This window comes from Cygnus olor, chromosome 2, assembly GCF_009769625.2.
Source record: "Cygnus olor isolate bCygOlo1 chromosome 2, bCygOlo1.pri.v2, whole genome shotgun sequence".
Classification (NCBI taxonomy): Eukaryota; Metazoa; Chordata; class Aves; order Anseriformes; family Anatidae; genus Cygnus; species Cygnus olor.
Window position 1 is genome coordinate 49,936,905 of NC_049170.1, and position 20,526 is coordinate 49,957,430.

Here is a 20,526-nt window from a genome sequence, read left to right on the forward strand (position 1 = left end):
AGAGGTGGTTGGTGCCATTGCAGAAGAGTGTCTCAGGAAAGGTGTGATTTTGCCCTGTCTGTCCTGTAAAGCCTGGATGGCTGCTTCTCAGCTGATAGGCTGGCAAAGGGTAAGGAGAGGAGGAAAGCCAAAGGATGCTCAGAACAGTAGATTTCTATTGAGTTTGGAAGGCAAAGGAACCCTTTGCTTTGTCAAAGCATGGTAAAGAAAATCTTCTTTGAAGACATGGGATGGAGTGCATGCATAAAGGCAGCTTGCCTTTTCATCAAGGCATAAGGCAGGAGGGGCTTGGGATTCTCCCTCTGGGTGGTGATGTCCAGGATGAGATTTCTGCCAAGGGCCCAGGGTTAGCATGCTGAAGGTACTGCCTGAGGGAAGCTGCAGTCACAGCTGTCATTAGAGGTCCCTTCCAACCTCACGCAGCTGTCACTGACCCAGCTGCACAGATATTTGGTCAGAAATGAGTCTTGGGAGGAGAAGGAAAGAAAGAATGATTGGCCTGTTCAGACTGGTTCTGAAAGGTAATAGGGCCTGAGAGACAGGAGGAGGTGTTGGGCCAGGATAACACAATGGTGGGTTATTCCTGCATAACTTGCTCTGTCCTTTACTGCGGTTCTCAATTACTTACAAGGTGGCTGGTGAGAAGAACACTACTGCTTGTTGCGTGAAGCAGAAAGATTCAGGGCACTTTATTAGTAGTGAGGAAGGAAAGAAACGTGAGTGAATCCTGGACTGAGCAGATGTAGTAGGAGAGGCAAGGATCCTGTTGTGTGTGCACATGGAGAGAACAGTGATAGAGTCTGCGATGATTATTGGCTTTTAAAGGGTTATGACTACATCTAGATCTGCCCTACTATTCTGTTACCACTATTATTTTGACAATTGTTCTGAATATGAAACTTGGAAAAAGAATAGTGTTTCATGCATGGCCTGATTTAAAAAAAAAAAAAGAGAAGTTATTTGGTAGATACTCTGCATATAAATAAAACTTCCTGATTGCAAGTATTGAGTTTATGTGGCAAGATTTTGGTAGCGTGGGGGCTGCAGGGGTGGCTTCTATGAGAAGAATCCAGAAGCTGCCCCATGTTAGATAAGGGCCAGTTTCAGATGGCTTCAAAAGGGACCTGTTGCTGTCCACAGAGATGCTGATTGGGCCTTTGTGAGAGCAGATTTAAGAAAGAGGAAAAAAAACTGCTGCACAACAGCAGCTGGGAAAGTGAGGAGTAAGAAGCAGCCCTGCAGCCCCCAAGGTCAGTGCAGAAAGAGGGCAGGAGGTGCTCCAGGCACACAGCAGCAGTTCCCCTGCGGCCTGTGGAGAGGCCCCTGGTGGAGCAGGCTGTCCCCCTGCAGCCCATGGGTCCCACATGGAGCAGATCTCCACGCTGCAGCCCGTGGGTGGAGGAGCCCCCAGTGGAGCAGGTGGATGTGGCCTGGAGGAGGCTGCGGCCCATGGAGAGCCCCCGCAGGAGCAGGCCCCAGGCCGGAGCTGCAGCCTGTGGAGAGGAGCCCACGCAGGAGCAGGGGGTCTGGGGGGAGCTGCCGCCCATGGGGGACCCGTGCTGGAGCGGTTTGCTCCTGGGGGATGGACCCTGTGGTACGGAGCCGTGTGGGAGCAGTTCTTGAAGAGCTGCTGCCTGTGGGCAGCCCCTGCAGGCTCAGTTCGGGAAGGGCGGCATCCTGTGGGAGGGACCCCACGTGGAGCAGGGGCAGAGAGTGACCGTGAGGGAGCAGCGGAGATGAAGCTTCATGGATTGACCGCAGCCCCCATTCCCCATTTTCCTGCACTGCTCAGTGGGAGGAGGTAGCAGAAGGCGAATGGGAGAGAAGATGGCGGGTTTTTTTGTTTGTTTCTCACTGCTGTATCTTGTTAGCAATAGGTAATAAATTTTATTAATGTCCCTATTCTGAGTCTGTTTTGCCTGTGTTAATCGTTGAGCGATCTCCCTGTCCTTATCTGAACCCTTGAACGCTGTCCATCATGTTTTCTCCCTCTTTCCATTTGAGAAGGGGGAATGAGAGAGCGGTTGTGGTGGAGCTCAGCTGCCCAGCTGAGTGAAACCACCACACTACATAAATCAGGCAAACCCAACATGCTGTTTAAAGAAAAGCATACCTGTAAATCTATAAATGTGAAATACAAGTCATAAATGACACTCTTTCAATAATTCATTTTGCAGGTTCCTACGCATTCCCTTCTTTCAGACGAAGTGGAATTCTCCCCAGGTGTGTCAGAGAAAACCCAGACTCCCACAGTGGCCCCAGAGAACATCACTGAAGGTGGGGTCATGCTGCTTCCCACTACTGTTGTGCCATCTGAGCCCATGCAGCAGTTCCCAACTCCTGCTAATGCTCCTAAAGCAGGTAATACTTCAACATGGCTGGAGATCTGAGGGGTACCTGCAGGTTAGACAGCAGGTGGGGATAGCTTTACTACTGTCAAGCTTGTATCCTGTTGGTATAAGCTCTTTATCCAAATGCAGCATCGTCCCACTTCAAGCATGTAGTCCTACACTGCAAACTCCAGAACCTTTAGCTTGCTCTTTCTGAGGAAAAACTCTGACCAAGCCTAACATCAGTGGGAAATTATAACTCAGTCAAATGCAGTAAAGTAAAAAGCAAATTAAGAGCATTTTCTTAACGCATTATTTTTTATTATTGGTGAGAAATACCTAAGACTTTCTGGAGTTACACAATAGTTTCCTCCAGCCACTCCTTTGTTTTTGTGTGACTGCAGACTGCTTGCTCTCAGAAAATCATCAGTAGGGTTCCCACCTTGTGTAGCGGTCAGGTGTCATGAAGCAGAGCAGGTGGGACATGAGGAAGCCCAGCCCTTAATAGAGGAGAACTTGGCCACTTCATCCTGAAAAAAATTTTACTCTAATTTCAAACATGGAAGAAGGCTTATCAGATTTCCAGCTACGGAGGAAAAGTTCTTATTTTGAAAAAGATGTGTTTAATTGCTCTGCCCTCTGTAGTTGCATTAAATTCTGTGTATATGTTAGTCTATCTACTTTCTTGTGCTGAGTTTCTTGCCTTTCTATGTGCCCTGACAAAGGGTTAGAAAGTTCACAAGAAGCAGGGAATCACAGATGTGTGTTCTATGCTCCTGAGGGACATGGAGAGCTAAGCCCTTTGCTTCCTGGTAGAGCAAGTCTTGTTTGGGACATCCCTAGCACATTCTGCGAAACTACAACATGCCAGCCAGGATAGCAGTAGGAGGTAACATGAGGAGACAAGCTTCAAGAGGGATCCTCTCCAAGACAATGGATCATCATTACCGTTGAGTACTGACTAGGCAGCTCCTCCCCCTCCCTCACAAGAGGAGGCTGAGGAGGACTCAAAAAAGAGCTTGGAAGAAGCAGCTGAAGGAAAGGTTGTGATGAATCTCACTGTAAGTACTGTTTTGTGCAAGGATTTCCTCAAGTTGCTTTGCACAGCCCTACTGTCTCAGTCTAGGAGAGAGTCCCTCCTCCTCCTTTGGTCATCACCTTCATCTAGCCGTTTTGTTCTCATCACATGTGGAGGTCAAAAGATTTTTAGAAGCACAAACCTCCACTGGTGTCAAGGGCAACTTCCACGAGCAATTCTGGAGCCTCACATTTAAGTAGCAGGGACAGAAAGTGTACTGTCAGCATAACCTTTTTGCTTCATCCCTTTTTACACCTGTCAGCTGCCACAGCTGAGTAGTCTCTTGCTCATCTAGTAAAAGTTGGACACTTAGATACTAGTGAGTGTTGCCTTTGGAGAACCTTTATTCTGTGGTCTCCCTGTAGTCAGGAACACATTTAAAACATTTTAAAAACAGGTCTATGAGAATGTTGCTTGAAGTTGTGCTTTGATATGTTTTGGTTCGGGTTTGTAGACTTCAGCGTTTTTGGAAGAGAAAACAATTTGCGCAGATGAGAACTGTGAGGGTGTTCCTGGATGACACGTAGACAGAATGTGCAGTCTAGCAAGGAAATAACCCTGCTGCACTAGCAGAATTTTTAAAAGTGACGCGATGAGCTGGACACTTAGTACATGCCTATTCAAGTGCCACACAAACATAGAAGCGTGTTGGTGGAGAAAAGGCATAACGCTGGTTTTAGGATGGACTATGTTACTTAGCTTAATGAAGTTTAATGAAGTTTATTCTGGTGCTGATGGCTCTTTTTTGTCTTTTTTTGTTGCATATGTTTGAACTCCTGTACTTTCAACCAATTATTAAAAAAAATACATAATTCTTTATGCAGAGAAATGTTAACTGTGATATACAAGAAAAATCAGAACTCATCTGTCTAAAGCAGACGAGTGTAGGTGAAATACTATTTCATATTTGTGGAAGAACAATTGTCTTGAATAGTTCAGTAAAAGGTGAAGGAGCTGTAGTCATGATTATAACAGATTATTAATTGATTATGTATCAGGATTTTTTTTTCTTATTTATCTTTTCCTATTCACTGCAGAGCATTTGTCGAATTTTACTTAATCCATTACAAATAATACTTGAAGATACAAAATTTATATCCATTACATCTTTATAAACATAATGTACTCTTTCTGTCTTAGATATGGTAAAAGAACTTACTGTATCTGCTGGAGATAACATACAAGTGATGCTACCCAAAAATGAGGTTGAACTGAATGCCTTTGTTGTCCCGCCACCGCCTACAGGTGAGTTGAACGGCCTCGCCATACAGGAGATGCTCACGCACTACCAGCCTGTAAATGTAGATAAGTCCCAAGTTTTGTGAATGTTCACACTTTAGAATAAAATCTAGTGTCCTCCTTCTACCTTTTTTGTGGCTTCATCTGCAGAGAGCATTTCCTCCTTTGGATTTTAGAGATTTTGGAGTGGCTTGTATTTTCAGAACTTGAACTAATTAGCCAAATGATTCAAAAAGAAAGCCCATGATTTCTACCAAAAGATGATGATTTGGCCAATGTTATAGCATCTTGTTGTTAAGCAGAGATGCGAAGAACTAGGTTCCGAACACAACATTTACCTTAAAACTACCAGTTACTGAGCTGCAGCAAAGAATATGTATTTCATAGGTAGCTGTGTAAAACATGTGAAGCTGGTTTTTAAACCTATTTGTGAAGTCTGTTACCTTCGTTGCTACTTTACCAAGTTACAACACACTGTGGAAGCTTAATATGTATTCATAACACTCCATTTTGCTGACTCAAATAATAGCAGTCATGGTTTCCTGCTATAGCATTTTACCTGACTGGTGAACTTAATTTCTTTGCTTCTTGGGCTTATCTTGAAGGTAGAGATGATTATTCTTACACTATGTTATTGGTCTTAGAAACAGCCTACAACTATGAGTGGAGCTTAATCAGTCACCCTGCTGACTATGGTGGTGAAATGGAGCACAGGTACACCCAGACACTGAAGCTGTCTCATGTAAGTGAGCTGTAAGTTCAGGCCCATGCAGTGTGTTCAGTCCTTTCACGGGGATTTAACCAGTAATGAAGAGTACTTTTATTTGAGGAATTCTGATTACTCTGAGTTGTCTTCACTTGCATGTGTCAACTTTTTCAGATTTCCAGAAATGCCTCTTTCAGAGTGCTCTCATAATTTTCTGAGATTGAGTAAAAATTCCAAAGTGTTCCTCACCTTGGGGCAGTAGCCAGTGCCTTTTATGTATGTGCTTATTTGAAACCTAGAGTTCCTTTTATATCAAGATCTTTCTATGTGTACAACACAATTGGGAGATCGTATGCAGATTGCATCTGTATATTTCACCATGTAACTGGATTTGTTCTGTGTATGTCTCAGTTATCGGTGGGACTTTATGCCTTCAAAGTGACGGTTTCTGGTGAAAATGCCTTTGGAGAAGGTTTTGTAAATGTCACTGTCAAACCAGGTAAATCAGTTGGCTAAAATAATTAATTTCTTCAATGCTAGTAGTAGTATTACCTGTCTTTGTAGTAGTCTGTCAGTTATTGTCTTCCAAAGACATCTAAATAGTACAATCATGCAGAGATGTATTTCGTGTCTTGCTGTCTTTAAACCATTTTAAGCAAGTGTGGCTGAGGATCCTGCTTACTGCATTTAAGTGCTCTCTAGCCTGCGCCCTCCTGAGGCAAGACCTGAGAAGGCATCATGATACCTTCTGTGGTCCCCTTCTCCACTAAAACTAGGATCAGCAAGTAGGTACTGAACTGGCTGTAGCTGTAAGTTACAGTGCACAGGTCTACCTAAATCGTGCCAGATGGAAGTGGCTGCAGCAGAAGACTGTTGCTTAAGTGCACTGCTCTTCAGTAACCTTTCCTGTCCCTTGTCCAAAAAGGACTGCAGATGCTACACAGCTGTCAGTCCTAGCCTTGGATCACTGGGGACTGTTGATCTGTAGAGTTACTGGATTATCTTTGCCTGGGTCTTCACAATGCTTTCCCTGTCTTTCTTACAGCAATCAGAGTTAATCAACCACCTGTTGCTGTTGCTTCACCCAAAGTACAAGAAGTTTCTTTGCCTACAACTTCCACCTTCATTGATGGCAGTCGTATGTACTAGACCAACCTGTATTTTTAATATACAGTTAGAACACTACTGTTTATCGGTAACAAATGAAATTCCTTTCCACTGTACTCACAGAAGTTCCCTGAATCGTGATTCATTTTGAGAATTTGAGTCCAGTTATGAATGATTTTCAAAAAGAAAAAGTTAATTAGATAAAATATTTGTATGATATGAGGCTGAGTAATATTGGTTCTAGAATGAGCTGTACTTTGAAATTTTTTCTTTCTGTTATTCTTCCTAGCTACAGAAAACATGATTGCTTGATTTTATTTATTTATTTAAACACAATCAAGTGCATGTCAAGACTATAAAATCCAGCCTTCAACTTGGGCAGTGTGTCAGAAGCTGCTACATCCAAACAGCATATAATCTTAGAGTATTTTCTTGTCCTCCCTGGAATCCCCATTATGGGCCTCTGTGCCAGTCTGGGCTCATTGTAGAGAGCTGCCATGTAAGATACAATGAGATGTGTGAGTTTGTTTTGAAGTTAAGCGAAGGTTTACATTTTTATATTTACCAAGAAAAAACAAATGGGAGTATGTAGGCATTCAACTTCCGTGTGCAGTGAATCTGACTGAGATTAACTTTATCTGTATGTGTGAAGAATATATATATATATATATATATATATATATATATATATAATTTTTTTTTTATGGTAATGTAACTCATAATATGTGGTTCAATAGCTGTGGTACGTGAACTCTGTTTGAATATGCTTGTAAAGATGATTATAAAACATCAGTTAGGGATCAGTTCGTGAGACTTTAGTATTCATACAAGCCATTGTTACAATATACTGATACGTTTTTCTTTAATGCATGTAGAAAGTATAGATGATATGAAGATAGTGAGTTATCACTGGGAGGAAATTAAAGGCCCTTTGCGAGAGCAGAAGGCATCTGCTAACACACCTGTCTTGCACTTGTCTAAGCTTGTTCCTGGAAACTACACTTTCAGGTACGCCTGCATGGATACTTTCTTTTCAGGTTATAAGTCTTTCTTTGATGTCGGCTAGATGAACTGAAGAAACCCCCCATGATTCAGGTGGAAACAGTTAGAGACCTGCTATTCCACCTGGACTGTCACAGGTCCATGGGGCCAGATGGGACCCACCCAAGGATGCTGAGGGGGTTGGCAGATGTGATTGCTGGGCCGCTTCCCATCATCTATCAGTGGTCTTGGTCGTCCGGATAGATCCCGGATGACTGGAGACTTGGTAATGTGACGCCCATCTATAAGAAGGGTCGTAAGGAGGACCTGGGGAAGTACAGGCTTGTCAGCCTGACCTCGGTGCCAGGAAAGGTGACAGAACAGGTCATCTTGAATGCAATCACACAATGTATGTGGGACCACTGGGGGATCAGGCCCAGCCAGCATAGGTTCATGCAAGGCAAGTCCTGCCTGATCAACCTCATCATCTCCTATGACTAGGTGACCTGCCTGGTGGATGAGGGAAAGGCTGTTGACATAGTCTACCTAGACTTCAGCAAGGCCTTTGACACAGTCTCCCACAGTATTCTCTTAGAGAAGTTGATAGTCCATGGCTTGGTCAGGTACACTCTTTGCTGGGTTAAAAACTGGCTGGACGGCTGGGCCCAGAGAGTGGTGGTGAACGGAGTGAAATCCAGCTGGCGACTGGTCACAAGTGGTGTTCCCCAGGGGTTGGTGTTGGGGCCCATCCTCTTTAATGTCTTTATTGATGATTTGGATGAGGGAATTGAGTGTACCCTCAGTAAGTTTGCAGATGACTTCAATTTGGGGGGAAGTGTTGATCTGCTGGATGATAGGAAGGCCCTGCAGAGGAGGGACCTGGACAGGTTGGATCAATGGGCAGAGGCCAATGGGATGAGGTTCAACATGGCTAAGTGCCGGGTCCTGCACTTTGGTCACAACAACCCCATGCAGTGCTACAGGCTTGGGAGAGAGTGGCTGGAAAGTTGTGCAGAAGAAAAGGATCTGGGGGTGCCAGTCAATGCTTGCGTGAACACGAACCAGCAGTGTGCCCAGGTGGCCAAGAAGGCCAATGGCATCCTGGCCTGTATCAGGAATAGTTCAGCCAGCAGGACCAGGGAGGTGATTGTTCCCCTGTACTCTGCTCTGGTGAGGCCGCACCTAGAGTACTGTGTTCAGTTTTGGGCCCCTCAGTACAAGAAGGACATCGAGGCCCTGGAACATGCCCATAGAAGGGCTACGAAGCTGGTGAAGGGTCTGGAACAGAAGTCCTGTGAGGAGTGGCTGGGGGAACTGGGGTTGTTTAGTCTAGAGAAGAGGAGGCTCAGGGGAGACCTTATTGCTCTCTACAGCTACCTGAAAGGAAGTTGTGGGGAGCTGGGGGTCGGCTTCTTCTCACAGTTAGCTGGTGATAGGACTAGAGGGAATGGCTTCAAGTTGCGCCAGGGGAGGTTTAGGTTGGAAATCAGGAGAAATTTCTTCTCAGAAAGAGCAGTCAGGCCTTGGAACGTGTTGCCCAGGGAAGTGGTGGAGTCACCGTCCGTGGGGGTGTTTAAGGAAAGGCTGGACCTGGTGCTTAGGGACATGGCTTAGTGGGTGACATTGGTGGTAGGGTGATAGTTGGACCGGATGATCTTGGGTCTTTTCCAACCTTAATGATTAAATGTTTGTTTGGTTTTGAGCTCATGTCTGCCTCCTTAAAGAGCTTCATTTTTCTTCTGTATGCTTTTCACCTTCGTTTTGCACAGTAGAGAGATATAGGGACCAGATTCATTAAGAAGTGCTTGCTGTGATTTTGTGATACTGGTGTGATGATGCTTTGCAGCACAAAGTAACACCTCGTTTTGCATAAGAAATGAAATAACCTCCCACTTCCTGCAACGATAAGTGGGAGAGAACATCTTTTATTTCTTTTCAGCTTAGAACTTGGCAAATGTCCTGACATGAGACTGCAGTCAGGATGTGAAAGTCATCCCCTGAGTGGTGGTGGCAGACAGAACAGTATTGGGAGACTGATCTTTGCAAGGCGATGTGGTGTGCTGATTTTATAAGAGTAATTCTGTTCTTTCTAAAAGCCTTTTCTTTGCTGCTGTTTTCCTCCAATTAATACTTGCAAAATCCACTGGATTTTGTCCATACAACAGAAGCAATGTTTGCAGTTCTGGGTGCTTTAATTAAAATCAGGGTTCATTTTCTGGATTTCTTAATTTAAAGCCTAGTCCTGTACTTGTGTGCTTTCCACTGAACCAGCCTTGGCTGCCAGTAGGTAACAGCCTGCAAGTGGATACATTAGGTATCAGTGTAGCATCAGCAGAATGTTGAAGCCTGCTGATGACCAGTGTACATGTATGTGAAACATGCTTCTTTGTATAAACATCACCAAAAATTGCTTCAATTTCCGTTCTCTGTTCTTTACTGGAGTTGTGCCATACTGTACAGCGGCAGAAGTGAGAGTAAGATTTTGTTTCCTCAATTGAAAAGGATGGAGCTCACTTACAAGCAGTGCTGTTAAGTGTACACAAGGGAATTAAGAAATCACCTCCTATATTCATGTTCCTTTGGGAGAGGATGAGGTAATTGAACAATAGAGTAAGTAGCCTGTTCAAGCTCACAGGAAATTAGTTGGAAAACAAAATCCAGCACTCCTGACACACGTGGCTGTGCATCCACTGCAAAAGTATGCATTCCCTAATGACAGGACTAAGGAGCACTAGTTTTGTTCTCACTTGTGAAAGGCTTCAGGAGTGATTCCCCTCCATATGTTCAGCTGTATACAGTAGTTGCAACAGCGGTGCATTAGAGATGTAGTTGGTTACCACACTGTGGAGGTCAGTCTGTCATCGCTTTCAAGTCTCTCACTTCTAGATAATTTGCCACTGTGTTTCTGAAAGGCAATAGTGGTTGTTTAAACCATGTGCTATGTTTAGTTTTGTGACTTGAGGTCTCCTTCCAAAATAAGAGCTGATAATAAAGTCCATTAATGTTAGTAGCAGCATGTTACAAAGAAATAAGAAGTTACAAGCTGTTTTTGTGCTATGACAAGCAGACCTTCTGAACATTTAGAATAGTTCTGGGTGTAGTTATTAACAGGGGCTGTTGGAGTATAGCCAGTGACTGAAATCCCTGTTTTTAGTGACTAAATCTTTGAAGATTTTGTAGCAAAGGCTATTTGAAATGATGGAGTTGCTGTTGATTGCAGGGAACAGTTTTCATCTGGGATCCAGAATAGCTAGGCTTTTTTTTTTTTTTAGGTTGCAAGCTGTCATTGAAAATTAGACTTCTGAATTTCTTTCCAGCCTTAGTTCAAGTCTATCTTTCTGAAGCAGAAGTTCATCTAATCTAGATCAGCGGCTCTGGTTTACGTATCGATTTGTATTGATTTTGCTCTCTTCAACTACCAGAAAAATGTGAATCTTTGACCTTATAACTTGACAGCAGTCTGGTCTAACAATTTCCAATATTGTTTTTTCCTATTGTAGGCTCACAGTGATTGATTCAGATGGAGCAGCCAACTCCACAATTGCATCTCTGACTGTCAACAAACCAGTGGATTACCCACCTATTGCTAATGCAGGACCTAATCAGGCAGTCACCTTGCCCCAAAACTTCATCACACTGAATGGAAACCAGAGCAGTGATGACCATGAAATTGTCAGCTACGAGTGGTCACTCAGTCCCAAAAGCAAAGGCAAGGTGGTAGCAATGCAGGTATGTCTATCTCTCCTTACATAGTATTAGAAAGCTCTTTTTCATCCGTGCCTTTCTATGAAGAAACACATACAGAAGTAACTATTCAGGAGTACTAAAATATCTAGAGTACTGCTGTTCCCCTCTGATGTATTCAGCTTTTTCAGATGTTACTTCTAATTCCTTCTCATCATCATTCTTTTTTTTTTTTTATCTTTCATGCTTTATTGTCAGTTGTCTTTCTTGCTATTGTTTGTTCCCTGAGGGTATGGAAAGAATTTCAGTTCACTCTGTCTGACCTTGGACCCTGGCACCTGCTCCACAGGTTTGCATCTTCTGAGAGGCTAGACATACCACAAACTGTTTTTGAGAGAAGGTAGTGGTAATCGGTGTCTTCTTTAAACAGTTTCTCTTCCTGGAGAAAGTAGCACCTGAGAAAGGACTCGGTTTTTTTGAATGAAAGATCACAAGACTTCTGTCAGCTTTCTCACAGTTCACACTGGTTGGTGTTTTTTATGCTCACTAGAACATGGGTTTCCTATGAAGGCCAACTGATTTTATGCTCTTTTATGGCGGCATGTTTATTTTTTCTTCTATAGTATTTTTTTTTAAATCTGAGAACTCAAGTCAATAACAATTTTCAGTTAGATGATGTCAGTTGCTCTTCCCTTTTCCACCAATGCCGTAACCCCACTGTAGAAGGCCACCAGATTTGTCAGGCACAATTTGCCCATAGTGAAGCCATGCTGGCTGTCACCAATCACCTTCTTATTTTCCATGCGCCTTAGCAGAGTTTCCAGGTGGATCTGCTCCATATCATTTAGTTCACACGAGACTTCCCTGGAAAAGACGATTGTTGTGATTGATGAAGAAGGAAATTGTGATTTGTTGTTTCTCATGAGATATGCCTCAAATTCTGTTAGCAAAAGAACATATAGCTGGGCCTAGTCTTATTGTGAGCTTATATGTGTGTCAAATAATTACTGCCGTAAGTGTATAATGAGGACCGAGTTGTCTTGTTTAATATGTGTTTTTTCCCTAAGCCTTCCTGGCTGGGGTCAAGTCAGGTATGCTTTTGTGTTTAATGACTTGTTTTTGTGTTTAACTCTCTTTCATAAATAAATATTATGTTAAACAATGTCATGATTTAAAAAAATAATAATTTTGTAGTATCTTTCATTGGTGTTTAATTTGCTAATTGAGAAAGTTAGTTTCCCATGTGTTCATTACTGTTTTCTATGGTTTTGTTACAAGTTCATTACAATTACTGTTGTCCAGAAATAATGCAGCAATTATAGTAACATAAGAAATCAAGGTTTACTGTCTCTATATAGATCTCTGGGTTGGTAGACAGCTGCAGTATTGGATATATGACATCTGTGCATCAAATTAAAAGTCTACTCTTTGTCTACAGGGTGCTTCTGCTGGTTGCTCAAGCAATGAATTATTATTATTGTGAATTACAACAAATTTTGTTTTTCCTCCACATTTGCTCTAAGATGTTTTGAGCTTTTCTGTATCCATCTCTCTTCCTCTACCCTCCCCCCTCTCTGCTGTGTAGGGAGTGCGGACTCCGTACCTCCAGTTATCTGCAATGCAGGAAGGAGATTATACTTTTCAGCTGACTGTCACAGACTCGGCAAGGCAGCGCTCCACAGCTGAGGTCACTCTGATAGTACAGCCTGGTAAGTTGACTGCAGGCATGTCTGGGTCCCTCGGGGTGGACCAGCCTGATGCCTTAGCACTAGCCTCAAATACCTCATCTCCCTGCATTGCACCACTCAGGTGGCAGTCTGAACAGCCGGTATCCCTGCATCAAGGACTCTTCCACTTCCATTTTCTATCAAAGCAAACAATAGAACAGAACTGCAGAAAGTCCGGATGGTGATCCTGAAGGCTTCCACCAGCCTGATTATGTAAGGCACCCTGCACAGAGATGCTTGAGTGTACTTCTGAAAACTAAAATGTAGCTCTCAGTTTAATATCCTGCAAAGTCTGTTTTGCGAAGGTGTTCAATATATCAATCGATGTTTTACTCAGTTTTCTTACTGTTTTGTAGTTCTTCAAGAATCCTTGTGTGGTTTGAATTCTCCCTAGAATTCTGTTGCATGTTCTAGGGGGGAAAAAAAAGGTCAAGCAAGTAGTTTTCAAAGACTGCTTCTTTCACTTGGTTGTTTAGATTTGGAAGCTGAACGATGAACAGGCTCAAATGGACCAGGCCTCATCAGACTTTTTTTTTTTAACTTTTACTATTTTTTTAAATTGGGGCGGGGGGGAATATGTTTGCCTATTGTAGATTCTTACATCCAAAGTGGCCTTTTCTGCCTATCTGAAGGTTCCATATTCCACTATAGAGCAACGTGGTGTCTCCCTGGTGTTGCTTATTCTACAGCTTTTTGTAGATGACCCCTTCTGGGGAAACTTTATAGTGGGCATTTAATGGAGAAATCAGGAACATGAATCACAAGTGCATCATGTGGTGGTGCCTTTTAGATTGGTGATAGTGTGGAAATGGGAAGGAGCTATTGCTGAAGGCAGGTCTAAGGGAAAGCAAATAATCAGAAAAATGGTAGTGTTCATGGTTTACCATGCCACAACAGCAAAGGTTGAAAACAGATTAATAGGTTACGTTTCTGCACTAAATATTCTAAGGCTTGAAACTGATGTTAGGTTAGTGGCATTGCACTGACACTGAGCAGCAGGAAACCTGTGTCAGTTCTTCTTTTAAGGTAAAGAACCATATTCATGTGGGTAGTTTGAAAGGGTCACAGTGATGGAACGAGATCAATACCACACCGCTCTTGTCATAAGAACATTCTGATGCAGTGTACTGAGTGGACTGTAAAGTTCATGAAGTGTGACTGCCACCAGGTGTGACTGTGAAAAAGGGAAGTACTTGCTGTGGAATTCGGCTTGTTAAAAAGCTCATTTCTCCCACCTAGTACTTTTTGCTGGTTTGAGCACATTAGACTTGTGACTCACAAGTATATCCATGGGAAGGTGATGGAACACCTAATCCTGGAAACCATTTGCAAGCACAGGAAGGGCAAGAAAGTCATCAGGAGCAGTCAGCATGGATTCACCAAAGGGAAGTCGTACCTGACCAGCCTGATAAGCTTCTGTGATGAAATGACCACCCTATTAGATAAGGGGAGAGCAGTGGATATTGTCTTCCAGGACTTTAGTAAGGCCTTTGATACCGTTCCTCATAAGGTTCCACTAAGATTACTCATGGAATCTGCTGAATTATGGTCTGGGTGAGCAGGTAGTGAGGTAGGTTGAAAACTGGCTGAATGACTGTGCCCAGAGGGTAGTGATCACTGGTGCAAAGCCTAGATGGAGGCTTGTAATGATCAGAGTACCACATAGGTCAATATTAGGTCCTGTCTTGTTCAAGAACTGAAATGATCTGGACAATGAGGTAGAGTGCACCCTCAGTAAATTTGTGGATGATGGGGAAAAAAAATGGGGGGTGTCTGACTCACCAGAGGGTCATGTAGCCATCCAGAGGGACCTAGACAGGCTGGAAGGCTGGAGAGGTGGGCTGACAAATTTCATGAAATTCAACAAGGAGAAGTGTGGAGTCCTGTACCCTGGGGAGGAACAACCCCAGGCACCATTACGTTCTGGGGGTCACCCAGCTGAAAAGCGGCTTTGCAGAAAATGGCTTGGGGCTTCTGGTGAACACCAAATTGAACATGAATCAGCGGTGTGCCCTTGCCACAAAGAAGGCTAATGGCATTCTTGGCTACATTAGTAGGTACGTCCAGGTAATTACCTTCTAGTCAGTTTTGGTGAGGCTGCCAGTGGAGCGAGTACTATGTCCAGGTCTGGACTCCACATGAGAGACATGGAGCTATTTGAGAGAGTACAATGAATGGCCACAAGGGTGATGAAGGGACTGGAGCATCTCTCCTGTGAGGGAAGGCTGAGAGAGCTGGGACTGTTCAGCCTGGAGAAGAGGAGGCTCAGGGGTATCTTACCAATGTCTATAAATAACTGAAAGAAGAGTGCAAGAAGACAGAGCCATGCACTTTTCAGTGGTGCCCAGTGACAAGACGAGAGGCAGTGGGCACAACCTGGAACACAGGAGGCCTCATCTAAACATGAGGAAGCACTTCTTTACTGTACGGGTCGGTGACAGAGCACTGCCAGAGGTTGCACAGAGAGGTTGTAGAGACTCCCTCCTTGGATATCTTTGGAAGCTGTCTGGACATGGTCCTGGGCAACCTGCTTTAGGTGTCCCTGACTGAGCAGGTTGGTTGGACCAGGTGACCTCCAGAGGTCCCTTCCAACCTCAACCATTTTGTGATTTACGCCTTTGAGCCGATATACAAGGCTTGTAATCTAATATTCTGTGTAAAATCTTTCCTCTGTTTGACAGTCCTTGATGGTGACTAGCTAGCAAATGTGTTGCACTAAATACTATTTTTACAGAAAATAACAGTCCTCCAATAGCAGTGGCTGGCCCTGACAAGGAATTGACCTTCCCAGTAGAAAGTACAACACTGGATGGAAGCAGAAGCCAAGATGACCAAGGCATTGTCTTCTATCACTGGGAAAATATCAGGTATCTAGAGAGAGATGACTGTCTCTGGTTTAAAAAGAAAAAAAAGTGAAAGTGCTTGAGTTCCAGAGCCTCTTAAGCAGTTGTGTTGGGTGACGCGGTATTTGAGAACTGCTTTGAGGCTTTTCCTTCTCAGGTGGTAATAGGGTGAGAGACAAGAATTTTTTGTTCAAATTGGCCTGCCTATGTTTTTCTCTGTGTCATCTTAAGTTACGAAGTTATTTTATGAAAAAGTTACATGAACTCCCATATCTCTCAATAAAGTGAGTAACAGGCTTGGGTACTTTTCTGTAATGGTACTTTGGTACTTTCCTGTAATGTACTTTTTTTTTCTACTGTCAAGTGCTTTCTCAGTCACTTCTATTTGTTGAATAACAAAGTAAAATCACAATCTATTTAGCCCGAGCTTTCATTAGTAGATGACTAAGACACTCTTAAATAATAATTGAAAATACTTTACAGAAGTTTGTAGTAAGGATCAAGCTAATTGATCCTTAATAAAAGGATGAAGATATTAGCTTGTGCCACTGTTCTGTCCGTGGTACAGAAAGAGTTTTGGTGGCACCCTGGCCCTGTTGTAAGTGGCTGTTAGACCAACAGCATTTGCAAGCTCTTATGGAATAGTACAGCAAGGAGACTGGACTCTTGGGCTCCATTTTCTGCTTTTCTAATTACAAGGTATGTGTTGTTTGCATGTTTTCAAAGTCTTGCAAAAGACTGAATTATAAATTCTGATCTAAATTCATTGTTGTAATTCTCTTATTATCAATGCTTGTAGAAGTGGTAGAACCCCAGCATCCATAAAGACAAATGGTATGAGTGATGCCGCTTAGAGGAAAAATTAGTCTGGCTTTGCAGGATTATTTTTCATGAGATGTTTTGTTTCAGTGGGCCAAGCTTTGTACAAATGGAAAATGGCGACAAAGCAGTAGCAACTGTGACTGGTCTTCGGGTTGGCACTTATCGCTTCAGGCTGACAGTAAAAGACCAGCAGGGTTTAAGCAGTGCATCTGTGCTGTCAATTACTGTGAAGGAAGGTAAGCCTAGTTGCTGCTGCTTAGGATGTGGTAGGCAATTTGCCAGTTAATTCAATCACTGACAATGTAAAAGAAATTGGAACAGAAACAGATAATGTATTTGTTGTCATGTTTCAAGGGTGTTCAAGAAGAGTTGCCATCATTTTGTAATAAAGGAGTATTCAGATTAACTGGTAAAACTGCTTCACTTCCTGCATTTTTTTCCAAGTTAAATACATGTAGAATTGGGTGTAATAAAAATACTCCAAAATATTTTTGACCATAGTGCCTCTAGTTCCATAAGAGGATATGTTTTAATTTTACTCTTAAAGTTAAGCTTTGATCAGAAAAGCAATTTCACTCGATTTTAAGTCTCATCCAAGAAATGAGGTTTCATGATATGCCAATTTCTACTTTAAAACTTAACATTAAAAGACCTGTATTTATTTTGATTTTGCTAAACAGTTATGTTCCCTGCCCCGCCCCCCCCCCCCCCTCCCAACCTGGTATGCAAGATGTAGAAAAGGCTGTAGGGCTGTAGGACCTATTGCGTAAGATACTGGCAGGTACTCTGACAGATTTCGTATCTTTTGCCCAGTGTTAAATCCTTGAGTTTGTAAGTGATGATAACCTAATGATCTTTTAACCCAGTTTGTTCCTTTGGGAGTAATTTAGCAATCTGTATGGGCCTATGCTTCCTTTTAAAGAAGGTGGCCTGATAGATTTCCAATTTACAGAGTTAAGCTTTGTTTTGCGTACCTTGTTTTCTGAGGGGAGCAACGCACTCTGACTGAAAATGTCATACCAGTGCCATTTATGAAATAATAGTAGAGTTGCATCAGAATCTTAGCTGCTGACTTTCTCTAAAACAGTACAGACTTGTTTCTTTTTCACTGTGACATCACTGAAGAATGAATGCATCTTGGAGAGGGAGCTGAACTCATTTCTACCCATGCGCATCATCGGTTGAACTGTTCAGAGTTTCAGTTAGGTCTTTAATCAGAAATACATGGCAACAGCTCTGCCTAAATTTATCTCATGGCCTCATTTTGCATTGGACTATAGCCACAGCGTATACTGATTACAGTCACAGGCTCAATATTAAAAAGAATAAGTGTTCCAGTAGCCAAGTTTAAACCCAGCTCATTAGGAAGAGGCAAGAAGATTGCCTCTGTCACAGAGAACTGTGCTGTTCTGAAGCACAGAGTTACAGCCAATGCACCGGACATCTGCCCAAAGTGGAATGATTTACATCCAACCTAATATTCAGACCAGTGAGGTATTACGTTTAGTGTCACAGCTTCGTGGTACTCTGTCTTATCAGTTATGTTCTACAAAAAAAGTCCAGTGATGTCTGGCTTCTGGAAAGAAAATGTTTTCATGTTTCTCTGGTGTTTTTGGCCCTACTTCGAATGCATGCTCAAACTTCACTGCTTACAATGAGCAAAAAGCATTTGGGAACTGTATTTACTAGTGGATACACTTTGCTTTAATATAGACATTGTGAAAATGTAAGGGCTTTACACAAACCTCTATTAAGAAATGAGTGATGGTCTCTGAAAGAGAGAAGAGCCCAGCATGGTGATGTTATGCTAGGCTGGGCTTCTAAGGCAGATAGAAAAAAATTTTGCTTGACTGAGATCTGATGTTACTGTGAGACTGTAAATAGAGTATCCCACAATGCTTTTTGTCAAAGATCTTTTTGGATGGTATTTCTTTTTGCTATTCTACTCACAGTGCAGCTCTGCTTTTGTTAAAATCTAATAATCTCAGAGCCAAATTCTGGATACTCGCTCATCATTTCCCTGTCCATTTGGCACAAGATTCTCTTGCTACTGCCTGTAATCATCAGGTAGAGAATTGCAGTGTGGGTGTATTGGCAATTGCGTGTCACATCTCCCATGATTTGAAAGCAAATCCTTTTCTTCCACTGTTTTCATGGCTAGAAAACAACAGTCCACCCCGGGCACATGCTGGTGGGAAGCATGTGCTGGTGCTTCCCAATAACTCTGTTACTTTGGATGGCTCAAGATCTTCCGATGACCAGGGGATTGTGTCATATTTGTGGATCCGGGATGGTCAAAGCCCAGCAGCTGGGGTAAGTTTCTTGAAGGCTTTAACTGTAGTCAAATTTTGAATTATGCATGTAGCTTCACTGCAGTAGGGCAAGCAGATAACGACTCATGAGCTGCTATGAGAGGGATAGTATCTATTTCTGGTTTGTCTTCCCAGCTCTCTCTGATGCTTTGGTTCAAGAAGCCTGGTGGTGTTTCCAGTACAGCTATTGAATATCTTAGTTAAGAGGACTGCAGCAGTCCAGATTTAGTTGGGAAAGACTTGAGACAGAAGAATAAAGTCATGACCTTTCACAACTAATCAGCAATAGTAATGACCTAGTATGTTTGAAAGCAAATAATCTGAAATGCAGGTATTCCAAAACAGGAAAGCTCTGAGAGAGCAAGAAGTGCCAATAAATACGAAGGAATTCTGTCTAGTACCAGATGAGGTGAGATAGCCAGTTTGTTATAATAAAACTGGTGTTTAGTGCTGGATGAGTAGAATCTTGCCTAGCGGATTACAGGGAATAGCCTGGACATTATGGCAGTGGAGTCTTCTCTGGGTGTGGGCAGACAGCTGAATTACTCCTGATAAACTGAAGTTTACATATCAGCTACTAAAACTGTGATAAGTTCTTCATTTCCCTATCCCCACAAAGCGTTGTAGGCAGCTCTTCACAGCCGGAAAGGCAGTGGCAAATTGGCAAGAACTGGGAGAGGAGAAACAGCAAAATGATAGCAACACTTAGAGAAGTAATTCATGTAAGGATATGGGGAGAACTGAAGAGGTTTAAGTTAGAGCTGGCAGAGATGATTGTTAGAAATACACCAAGGAGAGGAAATAATTTAGGATTTAGTATGTAAGAAAGCAGAACTAAGGATTCAGAAATACTAATGTAACTGTCAGATCTTCAGGCAGATGAGTACTTGAGGATGTCAGCTGTTATATCTGAGTCGTGTGGGTTTTTTTGTGTTTTTATGAAAAAGCATTCTTACTGTGCGCAGACATCCTCATTTAACTCCCACTTCCAAATTTGTATTATTGTGCTATAAACTGGGGGCACATCACATTTGTCCAAAAGCCAAAGCAAGGACCAGATATCTGAGTTGATAGTCACACCTGCAACTTTCTCTGGGGGTATAATCATTCTTGTACCTTTTTTTTTTTTTTTCAGGATGTGATCCGTGGCTCAGACCGTGAGGCAGTACTGCAGCTAACCAATCTGGTGGAAGGAACCTATACTTTTCACTTGAAAGTGACAGATGCCAAAGGAGATTCAGATATTGACTCTGCTACTGTTGAAGTGCGGCCTGGTATGACAATTAAAAGGTCATCGATACGTTGTGAATACCTCATCTTTGTTCTCCTTTTCACTTATTTCAGTGTTGACAAGATTCTCTCAGGCTAAAACACTAAGTCTGTCTATCTTCCTACCTCTCAGTAACCTGTGTGTGAAGAACAAGGCACATGAAGATTGTTCTCTCCCACCAATTACATCATTGCTGTACTGGAGATACGAAAATCATACTTCTTAGTTAATGGTTTCACTTGGTTACTCTGTTGCTTTTCATTTCTTGCATTTTTTTCTGGTTGTTAACTAGTTCAGCAGTTAGAAAGATGAGAGCTGAGCATGAAGTTTAGGTGCAAATGCTGCAATAACACGTTTGATTGTTGAAAGTGTACTTGTGTTATTTTTTTCCTTTTTTATTTTGAAGGACAATAACCCCAAAGACTTT

At 42.6% G+C, this 20,526-nt stretch overlaps 1 protein-coding gene across 4 annotated transcripts in view; it reads left to right on the forward strand.

The window, feature by feature from the left end:
• Nucleotides 1–20,526, forward strand: part of KIAA0319 (KIAA0319 ortholog) — a 64,110-nt gene that overhangs the window by 23,320 nt on the left and 20,264 nt on the right. For 3 of the 4 annotated variants that reach the window (XM_040549842.1, XM_040549845.1, XM_040549844.1), the window contains exons 4-15: nucleotides 2,178–2,361; nucleotides 4,549–4,653; nucleotides 5,292–5,389; nucleotides 5,765–5,852; nucleotides 6,399–6,491; nucleotides 7,336–7,468; nucleotides 10,942–11,170; nucleotides 12,711–12,834; nucleotides 15,587–15,719; nucleotides 16,605–16,753; nucleotides 18,679–18,830; nucleotides 19,965–20,103. In XM_040549842.1, coding sequence (XP_040405776.1) covers nucleotides 2,178–2,361; nucleotides 4,549–4,653; nucleotides 5,292–5,389; nucleotides 5,765–5,852; nucleotides 6,399–6,491; nucleotides 7,336–7,468; nucleotides 10,942–11,170; nucleotides 12,711–12,834; nucleotides 15,587–15,719; nucleotides 16,605–16,753; nucleotides 18,679–18,830; nucleotides 19,965–20,103 — 1,627 coding nt within the window. The remainder of the gene's footprint in view (nucleotides 1–2,177; nucleotides 2,362–4,548; nucleotides 4,654–5,291; nucleotides 5,390–5,764; nucleotides 5,853–6,398; nucleotides 6,492–7,335; nucleotides 7,469–10,941; nucleotides 11,171–12,710; nucleotides 12,835–15,586; nucleotides 15,720–16,604; nucleotides 16,754–18,678; nucleotides 18,831–19,964; nucleotides 20,104–20,526) is intronic. The other variant, XM_040549846.1, reaches the window with a different exon arrangement.